The sequence below is a fragment of the Leptonychotes weddellii genome, chromosome 13 (assembly GCF_054177405.1).
Source record: "Leptonychotes weddellii isolate Sample4059 chromosome 13, ASM5417740v2, whole genome shotgun sequence".
NCBI lineage: Eukaryota > Metazoa > Chordata > Mammalia > Carnivora > Phocidae > Leptonychotes > Leptonychotes weddellii.
In genome coordinates, this window is record NC_138381.1 from 48,419,128 (window position 1) to 48,432,258 (window position 13,131).

The following is a 13,131-nucleotide window of genomic DNA, read 5'->3' on the forward strand; positions in this document are numbered from 1 at the left end:
TCATATCAAAATTCTGATCATATCTCTTGCCTGCTTAAAAGCTGGAGTTTTAATTAATCTTTAATCAATCCCGTTCCTAATAAATGAAGTCCAGTCTCCTGGGCCTGGCATGCAAAGCCATGCATTAAATATATCCAGGGAGGGGAGCCTGGGTGGCTCAGTAGGTTAAGCGTCTGCCTTTGGCTCAGGTCATGATCCCAGGGTCCTGGGATTGAGTCCCACAGCAGGGAGCCTGCTTTTCCTTTTCCCTCTGCCCCTTCCCCCTGCTCGTGCTCTCTCTCTCTCTCTCAAATAAATAAATAAGTAAATCTTTAAAAAAATATATATCCAGTGCAAAATTCAGGACAGATTTCCCGTTGCTGCCTCTACAAGTATTTTGAACTCCAAAAAAACTAACACATTCACTCTTCCTTGAATATGCTTTAGGGAAGCATTTTTCAAAATTCAGATAAAATACTACTTTATTAGACTCTCTTGGAATATTTGTTAAAATGTATATTCCTAGACTGCATGCTTGGAAACTCTCTCTTTAGAATCCTGGGTTCTTAGCACTGTTTTCTCCTTAGTTTCAGGATCTTGTTGATTATTCTGTGACCACAAAGTCCCATTTAACATCTGGTTCCTTACATACCTTACAGGGTGTTTTATAAAATAATATTATGAAAATATAAAGCAATTCGCAAAGTGTCTGACGCAGTAAAGGTGCCTCTTATAATTAATACTTGCCCTGCCTACCTCAGAGTGTCTTGTGATGTTCAAGTAAATAATAATGATAGCACTTTTATCTTATTTGTACTTTTTTTTTTTTAAAGATTTTATTTATTTATTTGACAGAGAGAGACACAGTGAGAGAGGGAACACAAGCAGGGGGAGTGGGAGAGGGAGAAGCAGGCTTCCGCCGAGCAGGGAGCCCGATGCGGGGCTCGATCCAGGACCCTGGGATCATGACCAGGGCTGAAGGCAGATGCTTAACGACTGAGCCACCCAGGCGCCCTTATTTGTACTCTTGTAAACTCTTAGTGGGAATGGATTTTGTTTTGTTCATTGATGAATAACTTGTATAATCTGGTCCAGTGTTCTGCTCAATAAATACTAGTTGAATTAATTGTATAATAGTTATTTTTGTGATAGCAATTTATTCAGAGTTCCTACACATTATTTAAAAAATACCCTTCTTGTTGTGCTCCCAGAGGAAGCCAGACCCTGGGGTATCTTCGGTTCCTTTGGTAGCCCCCCAAAAGCTGCAGGGTCAGGTCCTCCAAGAGTCCCAGGTCCTCTCCGCCCCTGATCCTAGGTAGCCTAGCCCTCTCCCACACTCTGAGACCTTTAATGGGAGAAACTGGAGGACTCAGCTATTTTGGATATAGCATTAAGTTGCCTTTATTGAGTCTTAATCCCTGGTTCTTAGAGGTGGCTTTTGTCTTATTACCAAGATATAATATTCATCTGGGACCCTGTTGAGATAAGTAGATTGTCTGTCACTTCCTGTACCTGGGCCCCTGTCTTAATGACCTGCTCAATATTTGAACTTTTATGATTAGACACTGCCGTGGTTTTTGCCAGTGATGTCTACCCTGTCCTTCTATCCTTCAAGCATCTTTATAACCTCATCCATCAACTTCCTAATGACAAGTGTGCTGGTACTGACTGACTGCTGATGAATTTCAAAGGACTCGCTCCAGTGTCCTTTATCCGTCTGCAGAGGACCCCTTCCCTGGTAGACTGCTGATACCAGGTGCTTGCTGTCACTGAACATGCATAGCATGTAGATCAGGCTGATCCATCAGTGGTTTACTCTGCAAGTGGCCACCCCCTCACTTCATGCCCCGTGTCCACTAACCCTTATGCAGGTAATGGCCCACAGCCACGGTGCTCACCTGGCTGATGGTGCTCATGGCTCGCATGTAGCTCTCATTCCTAGAGCGGAACTTTGGTGATGTGAGCAAGCCGGCAGGGTCAAGACTGTCCAGGCTTCGGTTGATGGAGACTTCACTTACTGCCCTCAGGTAACTGTGACTCCGGATCTGGAGTTTGGGGGAGTGTTCATTGGAAATCCTGAAAGGGAATAAGAGAAGGGGCACATTTAGTCATATTCTAAGATGTAAGCAGTACTAAGATGTGGGAGCACTATCCTTGATGTGGCACCCTAAATACTGGGATGAATAATATAGATGGCTTCCTATGATTACTAGACTCCCCCATGGTGTCTCAGAAGGAAAAACTTTTGACAGGAAATCATTAAGGTCTGATGATAGCAGAGAGCAATTAAAATTCTCTTCAGCCCATGCAATAATTTCCCCATTCGCATTTTCCCAGGCATCGGGAGGAGGGAGATAATAGCTCTGATTACCCCATCCCAGAATCCTGTCCTGTTTGGTCTGTAAGCTTTGTCTTTTACCCACTTCCTTTCTGTGGCCATCTTTTTGTTTTTGGACTTTCTAGTAACAGACAGTGGGTATACATCTGAACTATATCAGTATCTCTACCAATCTTTCTATCATCTACTTGTCTATCTAATCTTTGTGTCATTTAGTTGAGACTGAACTTAGTGAACAATCCTTAAATTTTAGCCATTAACAATGTACACATCTTTAAATCTTGATATGTAAAGAAAGTCTTTACACACTTTATACTCTTTGGATTTTTTCAAGATGCATTATAAAATTATCAAAGTAGGAAAGGCTCATTGCCAAGCTATACAGGAGTGCATAAAACAGAAAGTGGGTCTCCCTCTCCACCCCTGTTTCTGCTCCAGAATTCTGCACCCTTAAAAGAACTACCTGTAGCAGTCTGGTGTATATCCTTCCTGTCTTTTCTTTTCTTTATTTCTTTTTTTTTTTTTTAAAGATTTTATTTATTTATTTATTTGAAAGAGAGAGAGAGAGTGTGTGAGAGAGCATGAGTGCGGGAGGGGAGAAGCAGACTCCGCCGCTGAGCAGGGAACCCGATGTGGGGCTCGATCCCAGGACCCTGGGATCATGACCCGAGCCGAAGGCAGTCATTTAAGTGACTGAGCCACTGAGGTGCCCATCTTCCTGCCTTTCTATACATATACAAACAATTTATTTTCAGTATTTTTCGAGCTTACTTTCACATGGGATTCAGGGTGATTTTTCTTTCATTGTTAAATTTCTTTTATTTTTGCTGAAACATTGCTTGCAGTAAAAGTTAAAGTTGATAAGAAAGATCTATACCCAGTATCTTTGCTATTATTTATCATTCTGGAGATCAAAGCCAATGAAATTAGAAAATAAAAAGATACAGGGAATATAAATATTGTGAAGTAAGAGATAAGCTTTGTGTATTCATAGATTATATAATTATCTGGAAGATAAAAATCTGAAAAACTATTGGAATGCATAAGAGAGATCGACAGGATAGCTAGATACAGGATTAAAAAACACAAAAATTAATAGCTTTTCTATACACTGCCACCACCAAATAGAAATTTAAAAAAATCCATTCAAAATGGCAAAACATTATAAAATGAGTACAAATTATAAAAAAATGCAATAGAATTTTATGAAGAAAGCTATAAAACTTTATGGAAGGCAATAAGTAAGGCCTAAATAAATGTAAAGGAAGATAATTTTCCTTGATGGAAGTAATATTGTAAGAAAAAAAATTAAAATTTTCCTAAATTATTCTACAAACCTAATGCAATTGTAATAAAAATTTTCACAGATTTTTTTTTATTTGAGTGTAACAAACTCATTTTAAAGTTTATATGAGGTTCATAGCAGCATTATTCATAAGAGCCAAAAGGTAGGGCAAATTAAATGTCTGTCAACTGATGAATGGGTAAAATGTGGTTTATCCATACAGTGGAATATTAGTTGGCCATGAGGAAGAGTTTAGTACTGACATATGCCACAACATGGATGAATTTTGTAAACATCATGGTAAGTGGAAGAGGCCAGTTACAGATTATATGATTCTACTTATATAAAGTGTCCAGAATAAAAAAAATCTCTAAAGACAGAAAGTAGATTAGTGGTTGCCTAGACTGGAATGTCTAGGAGGAGGAAAGGATGGCAAGGTTGGGGGTTGATATCTAAAAGATATGACTTTTTTCTTTGGGGTGGTGAAAATACTCTAAAATTGTGATGGTTGCACAAATCTGAATATGCTAGACCATTGAATTGCACATTTTAAATTGTTTGGTATGTACATTATAGCTCAATAAAGCTATTTAAAAAATTATATGAGGCCTCAAAATAATCAAATTTCCTAATGGAGGGAGTTCAGAGAGCAGACTGTGGTTGGCACAATGAGAGAAAGAAAGGCTGTGAAGGGGTTGCAATATAGCAATAATTTAAATAACCAGTGATAGGACTGAGTTAAGTAGCCGTGGAACTTGAGCAGATGGATTTAAGAGCCCACGTGAAGATTAAATATGGAAGATGATTAAGAGGAGGGGGTCTAAAAACAGCCAGAAAATAAAAATAAATAAAAAAGGAGATAAATATCCTATCAGATCTCAAATATACTTTATAACTACAAAGAGGAAAACCGTGTGGTATAGCGAAGGAATAGACAGATCAGTGGAATAAAGTAAGGACTCCAGAAACAGAACTGAGTGTCTATCTGAATTTAGTATATTGCAAAGGTGGTAATTCAAATAAGCAGGGAAGAGATCAATTACTTAGTAATGGTGTTAGATGAGCTGTGTGTCCACATGGAAAAAAATGGATTCCTACTATCCATATAGATTAAGAGATTAAAAATCAAATATTTACAAATTTAAAGTTGTCTAGTATGTTATAGAAGAATGTGTTTTATAATCCTTTTATTTATTTGAGAGAGAGAGCACATGAGTGAGCACAAGTGGGCGGGGAGGAGGGAAGAACAGAGGGAGAGGGAGAAGCAGACTCCTCCCTGAGCGGGTAGCATGAGGTGGGGCTCCATCCCAGGACCTTGGGATCATGACCTGAGCCAAAGGCAGCCGCTTAACCTACTGAGCCACCCAGGCACCCCTATAATCTTTTTTTTTTTTTTTAAGATTTCATTTTTAAGTAATCCTTACGTGCAACGTGGGGCTCAAACATACAACCCCGAAATCAGGAGTCACATGCTCCGACTGAGCCAGCCAGGCGTCCCGTTTAATCTTAACGTCTATACCTAAAAACTTTATTTATTTATTTATTTTTTAAAGATTTTATTTATTTCACAGAGAGACAGCGAGAGAGGGAACACAAGCAGGGGGAGTGGGAGAGGGAGAAGCAGGCTCTCCGTCAAGCAGGGAGCCCGATGCGGGGCTCGATCCCAGGACCCTGGGATCATGACCTGAGCCGAAGGCAGACGCTTAATGACTGAACCACCCAGGCGTCCCAAAACTTTTTTTAAGCTATCAGAATTTTATGGAAAAAACTATAAAACCTTATGGAGGACAAAAAAGAAAGCCTAAGAAATGAAAAGAAAGTGGTGGAGAAAGGTTTTTAGAAAGAGGATGTTGAAATTAAAAGCCATAAAAAAAAAAAAGAAAAAGATTGACAAGTAGAACTACGTAAAAATTTAAAACTTTTGTTCAACAGAAGACATCATAAGCAAAGTTAAGAATAATAGTCATTGGGGGCGCCTGGGTGGCTCAGTTGGTTAAGCGACTGCCTTCGGCTCAGGTCATGATCCTGGAGTCCTGGGATTGAGTCCTTCATCGGGCTCCCTGCTGGGCAGGGAGTCTGCTTCTCCCTCTGACCCTCCCCCCCACCATGCTCTCTCTCTATCTCATTCTCTCTCTCAAATAAATAAATAAAATCTTTTTTTAAAAAAAGAATAATAGTCACTGGGTAGGAAACATATTTGCAGTACCACCCGATGTAATGAAGAGGGTTCACGCCTATAACATTTAAAGTGGACTTAGCAAATTAAAGAATAATGCAAATAACTCAATAAAAAATGGACAGAGGCTCAGTAAATTAGAGAAATGTTGATAAATATGAACACCATTTGCACATCAGATCCGGGCACACGCAGGTCCACGTCTGCAGATGGTAAAGATAATCTCCACAATCCCAATATCCTCTTTGCAGTGTATAAGATTGCACTCATTCTTGAAGTTTGTATGGAATTACTTAAACACAATAGTCAAAAGAAATAGACTCAATAATACCAAAATGTGGGAATTTGACGAGCAGCTACTCTTTGCAATTGCACCGAGAAAGGGACCAAATTAAAATAGATCTAGAATTTAACAGCAAAAGTAAACCTCCTACATCATTATTACAAAAGGGAAATGGTTCTAAAAATGAATGTTCTCTATGGATCCTACAAGTAGCTATCAAACATGAACTATTTGCTCTGCCAGCTCAAGTAAATATTTGCCATGTGTTATGTGCTATTATGATGATTCACATGGGGTTACTTTATAAATGCTCATGGCCCCAATCCCAACGAACCAACGAACCAAAGAATTCATTTCCCCCTAAAGATCTCTTCTAGGAAAAGAGAGACTTAGCTAGAAGCATTTATAACCTAAAGTTCATGTCCCCTTAGAACTTGAGAATTAGATGACAAATGTGTTTCTTTGGCTGTTTTGCAACCTGACCTAGGGCAACAATATTGCCAACATAAATGATGCTGCTGTGCCAAATAGTTATGGGGGCAGCAATGGGGGGGGGGTGACTATTTCATAAATAGTGTATATTCAAAAGAAGAAGCGAAAGTCCAGTGTTTTGAAAAATGAGTGTCTGCTGGCTGAGATGGGCAAATGAGGCATCATTGCAACAGTCATTCACCCTGGTCACTTGTTATGAAATAAGGCATAATTCCCAAATTTCTAAGTGAAAAATCATTCAGAAAGGTTTGAATAGTTCTATTTTGGTGAGTCATTTCTGATAAAACAATACATACTTTAATCATACGCTAAATATAAGGAAATGAACTCTTACCTTGTCCGCTTAGTGGAGCCCAGAGCTCTCCACATAAAATGTACAATATGGATATGTGCTGCTGGTGTAGAAACACTAAAGAAATGCCAGGAAATAGTGTATTGATTACTTCACTTCACCTCAAAAGGAAGGTGATTTGCCAAGAAGAAAGGGCATGTGCATATTCAGAAATATTAGTTCTCATGTTAGATTAATTATTTTTCTGTGTTGGCCTATTCACATGACATCTATCTCTTTCCACTTTTCTCCCTAAATTGCTTAGGCTCAGTTAATGTTTTGTGGCTTATCAGAACTGAGATTTTGGCCTGGCCGAGTCCCATTCATTATCATGCCCTTTAAGTGCACTCAAAGATAGGACACCCTTACGTTAGCCACGGAGCAACCACGTACACAAGCTTGGCCCAGTGTATCAGTAAGGTTGCCAAAGAAGAGAAAAATGCAATAATACTCAGACTGCAAAATTTGAAACCAGTGTCCTTGAAGTGAAAATGATTAACTTTGTAATAGAGTACTAAAAGTATAACTTCATCAGATGAATAAACTCTAGGGATGTGATGTGCGGCATAGTGATCATAGCTAATAATAGTGTGCTGTGTGCTTGAAATTTGCAAAGAAAATAGATCTTTTTTTTTTTTGAGATATAAGATTGACAGTGTCAGATGTAGGACATAATGATTCACTGTGAGTATTGCTAAATATCACCCTAATAAATCTAGTTAACATCCAGCACCACACAGAGTTTTTTCTTGTGGTGAGAACTTCTAAGACTTACTCTCAAGACTTTTTTTTTTAAAGATTTTATTTATTTATTTGACAGAGAGACAGCATAAGCTGGGGGAGGGGCAGAGGGAGCAGCAGACTCCCCACTGAGCGGGGAAATGGACTCAACTCGGGGCTCGATCCCAGCATCCTGGGATCATGACCTGAGCCAAAGGCAGACTCTTAACTGACTGAGCCACCCAGGCGCCCCTAACACTTTCAAACATATAGTACAGTATTGTTACCTATGGTCTCCATGCTGTACATTACATCTACAGTACTTCTTCATTTTCTAACTGGAAGCTTGTACCTTTGGACCACCTTCATCCATTTCTCCTACACCCAACACTCGCCTTTGACAACCACCAACCTGTTCTCTGTATTTATAAGCTCAGTTTTTGTTTGTTTAGAGTCTACACATCAGTGAGATCATATGGTATTTTTCTGAGAGAAGATCTTAAGCAGTCTCATCCCCAGGCCCTGGCAACCACCCTTCTACTCTATGTCTCTCTGAGTTTGACCACTGTAGGTGTATCTCATACAAGTGAACTTATATAGTACTTGCCTGGCTTATTTCACTTAGTAGAATGTCTTCAAGGTTTATCCATGGTGCAGCACATGGCAGAACTAACTTCCTCTAAGGCTGAATAAGATTCCATTGTGTGTATAGACTACATTTTGTTGATCCTCTCATCTACTGACAGACACTTGGGTTGCTTCCACTTTTTGCTATTGAGAATAAAGTGACTGTGAACATGGGTGTACAAATATCTGTTTGAATCTCTGCTTCTAATTCTTGGGAGGATATGCCCAGAAATAAAAATTTCTCTTTAAGAGAAGTACTTAATCTCCCTATTTTATTTCCTGGCAATTAAACTCCCCACAAATTTGGGGACCAACATAATAAAAACAAACTGTCACTTTTTTCTCTCTTGGAAAGACATACTATTTATCATTTAGGGTAAGTTTTTTTTTTAAATTTTATTTATTTATTCATGAGAGACAGAGAGAGAGAGAGAGAGAGAGAAGCAGGCTCCCAAGGAGCAGGGAGCCCGATGCGGGGCTCGATCCCAGGACCCTGGGACCATGACCTGAGCCAAAGGCAGACATTTAACCATCTGAGCCACCCAGGCGCCCGATTTAGGGTAAGTTTTAAGCACACTAAATAATATAGTAGTATTTCAGGGACTATTATTGCTATGGTTGAAAAGAGAAAAATGATACTTCTATTATTTGGTGGAAAGTACAGTAAAAATGTGAGTATAATTTTACTGCTCTAGTAACTGCAAAAACAGTAATATAATTAAAACTCGATAGAGCATTACTGAGAACAAATTGCATCGAAATAATTAAGACATCCAAAAAAGTAATTCCATAAGCAGTTAGAGATTGCAGAAAGACGGTTGCCAATAATGTCAGTTTATGAACCAGTAAGGAAAGAAAAAATGTCATCACTAAGAAAGCTGTGATGACAATTCAAGTGTACTCCTTAGTAGAAAGCCCATGACGGTGATGCTGTGGAGGGGGGCGGGGGGAACAGTGACCTAAACGCTGCTTTGAGCTGAATACAGTGTTTCCTTCAATTTAAAAAGTGTCAGGGCAGAGCAGATGTACTTCCACAGACGTAAGTTGACATTGACAAATTGGAGCGGTTAAAACCTGTGTAAAAGAGTTCTGATAGATTTTTCACAAAGTGCTTCATATTCTGACTTCACTTTGGGAAGAACAAAAAGCAGCTAAAGACAGACTCTTAAATAATTCTTATAATGTTGGTTTTCTTTTAATCCCCTTTGTCAAATGCTCCATGTCTACACTCACTACTGGATTGCCAAAAGGTCACAAAAAAGACATCTCTTCCATGCAATAGTCCTCAGTTGTTTTGAACACAGCTATCTATCCCAGCTAAGCCTTCTCTTCTCCGGGTGACATGCCCCCTTTATCTCGTCCTCTTGTGTCAAGACTTCAGGCTGTCCACTACCTTGACGACTCATCTCTAAAGTCGGGCCAGTTTGTTACTTTCTCTTTGACAACAAAGCACCCAGAACCAAACTTAAACTTCCAAATGTGGGCTGACAAGTGCAGAATACAGAATGGCTATTATCATCTATTTTACAGAAAATCCTTCTGGGATATGGCCTGAGAAAGCTCTGGATTGTTTGGCCTATAAGCACACTCCTAACTTCTGGTAAGCTCCCTTTGGACAACGTTTAGATCTTCATATCAAATGATGTTAAGTCATTCCAATTTTTGACACTTTAGTTCCTATTAAAATGAAATCAAAGGGGAATGCCTGAGTGGCTCAGTCGGTTAAGCATCTGCCTTCGGCTCAGGTCCTGATCCCAGGGTCCTGGGATCGAGCCCCACATCGGGCTCCTGGCTCAGCGGGGAGTCTGCTTCTCTCTCTCCCCCTGCCCCTGCTCATGTTCTCTCTCTCATTCTCGCTCTCTCTCAAATAAATAAAACCCTTTAAAAGACAAATTGAAATAAAAGATTATCCCATGAAATACATGCAATCGATCAACTGTTCTTGCCAGTTATGTGTCACCAGCATATGTGATAACAGAAGCAAACATAGCAATACCCCAAATCAGTGAGTATTACAAGGTCCTATCCATTTAAGTACTTTATTTACAATGTCTTATCTATCACACCAATATTCTGTATTATTATAGTAGTTATGAAGCATTATTACCTCTATTTTACAAATGAGGAAGCTGAGGCTGACAAGTTTGTAAAGTCAGAAACAAAGGCTAGATCTGTATGACTTCTATAGTCTTAATCATCTCGTACCTTCCCTGCAATGATGCCATTCTTACCCAGTTACTTGTCAAGTTGTTGACTGGGACTGGGCGAATCAGTGATCTTCCAAGCTGACTCAGTCATCAATAATATAGTTTTTGCTCTAAGGCTGTTTCAGACATTCCCCTAATCACCCAGCCCACATTTCTATAATGTTTATTTTTATTTTTAATTTTTTTTCTGATCCTTATTCTTTAATGCAAGCCCATAGTGATCTGCTGTTTTAAATACTATCCTAAATGCAATTACACTCCTCTGATGTGTCTGTCTCAACCATTTCAAAGAGGGAGATAGAGGTAGTTCTATATTTGCCTTGTTAGTAAATCTTGGTAGTTCTTATTTTCTAAATCATCACAAACCATCTGTTTAAAAATTCCTTCTGGAATTTTTCCAAGGATTCACATTAGATTAACTATTTGCAACTTTTGGAATCTTCTCTTTTGAAAACTGAGATAATACTTACTTTTTTCCTGGTACTTTTTCCATGGTTCCTAAAATATTACCAGTAGTGGTTCTACAATTATATCTGAGTTCCTTCAGATGGAAACTAAATTTTCATGGCTTTCCAAGTTTTCTTATTTGTAGCAGTTACCTGGTTTTGGTATACATAAAAAATATGGCCAACTACATAAGCCCAACCCAGAACCAAAAAGTTGACAATGTTGTATTGGTCTCAGGTGTTTAACGTAGTGATTCAACAATTCTATACGTTATACAATGCTCACCACAATTAGTTACCATCTGCTACCATACAATGTTATTGCAATATTAATGACTATTTCCTATGCTTTACTTCTCATCCCCACGGCTTATTTATTTTATAATTGGAGATTTGTTCCTCTTAATCTGCTTCACTTCTATTTTGCCCATCCCCTCAACCCCCACCTCCACCCCTCTGCAACCACCAGTTTGTTCTCTGTATTTATGAGTCTAAGAACACTTTTGTTTTATTTTATTTTTTCTTTTCAAATTTTTATTTAAATTCTAGTTAGTTAACGTATGGTGCAATATTGGTTTCAGGAATAGAATTCAGTGATTTATCACTTACATACAACATCCAGTACTCATCATCACAAGTGCCCTCCTTAATCCCTATCACACCTCTAGCCCATCCCCCACCCAACTTCCTCTATCAACCCTCAGTTTGTTCTCTATGTTTGAGTCTCTTATGGTTTGTTTTCCTCTTTTTTCTTTCTCTCCCCACCCCAATATGTTCATCTTTTTGTTTCTTAAATTCCACATATGAGTGAAATCATATGGTATTTATCTTCCTTTATTTTTATATTTTATTGAAACTGGTAAAATGATAACATTAAATTGTGATAAATTATAATTCCTAAATCTACCATTAAAAAAGCTATACCAAAAAGACATACTCAAAAACACTACAGATAAATCCAAATAGAATTCTGAAAAATATTCAAGTTTCCCATAAGAAAGCAGGAAAAAAACCCCAGAGAAACAAAAAAACATAACAAACAGAAAACAAAAAATCTAATGGGAGACTTAAACCCTAAGATAATAATTACATTAAATATATAGTCTCAATGCATTAATTAAAAGACAGAGATTTGCAGACTGTATTAAAAAACATGACCCAACTATTTACTGTCTCCAAGAAACTCACTTCAAATATAATGATGTAAACAAGTTGAAAATAAAAGGACAGAAAAAATTGTATCATGTAAACAGACAATGAAAACAGGCTCTATTAATATCAGAAAAAGACATTTTATTAGTAAAGGTTATTGGTAAAGAAAAATGCCCAGAGCGGACATTACAAAATAACTAAAGAACCAATTCATTAAGAACACAAAGGAATCTTAAATATCTCAAAACAAATGAAACAAAAACTGATAGAACTGAAAGAGGCAGAAAATCCACAATTACAGTTGGAGACTTCAACAACCACTTCTCCACAATTGTTAGAGCAACTAGACAGAAAATCAAGGAGGATCTAGAAGATCTCAAAACTATATCAACCAACAGAATCAAATAGACACTTAAAGAACATTCTGCCCAAGAACAGCAGAATACACATTCTTTCCAAGTACCCATGGAAAATATATAAAGAAAGACCATATTCTGGGCCATAAAGTGAACCTCAACCGATTTAAAAAGAATTGAAATAGTACACAATGTGTATAGCTAACATTATACTTAATAGTGAAAGACTGAATTCTTCCAAGATTAGAACAAGGGAAGGATGTTCGATCTCACTCTTATTTAGCATAGTGCTGGAAGTTCTAGTCAGCGTAATAAAGAAATAAGCATACAAATTGGAAAAGAAAAAATAAAACTGTCCTATTTGCAGTTGATATGATTGCCAACATAGAAAATACCAAGGAATCTACAAAAAAAAAAAAAAAATTCCTGAACTAAGAAGTAAATTCAGTCAAGTACCAGAACACAAGATCAACATATAAAAATCAATTGTATTTCTGTATACTAGAATGAACACATGGACACCAAAATTAGAAATACAATACCATTTACAACTGTTTAAAAAATTCAATGCTTAGGTGTAAGTCTAACAAAGCATCCTCAAGACTTGTGTGCTAAAAATGATGCAATGCTGATGAAAGAAATCAAAGAAGATTAAAAAAAAATCAAAGAAGATTAGATCAATGGAGATGTTCAATGTAGTAAAAATGTAAATTCTTTTTTTTTATATTTTATTTATTTA

At 37.7% G+C, this 13,131-nt stretch overlaps 1 protein-coding gene across 19 annotated transcripts in view; it reads right to left on the minus strand.

The window, feature by feature from the left end:
* Positions 1–13,131, minus strand: part of DLGAP1 (DLG associated protein 1) — a 305,491-nt gene that overhangs the window by 176,945 nt on the left and 115,415 nt on the right. For all 19 annotated transcript variants that reach the window (XM_081801561.1, XM_081801559.1, XM_081801560.1 and 16 more), the window contains one exon: positions 1,878–2,055. In XM_081801561.1, coding sequence (XP_081657687.1) covers positions 1,878–2,055 — 178 coding nt within the window. The remainder of the gene's footprint in view (positions 1–1,877; positions 2,056–13,131) is intronic.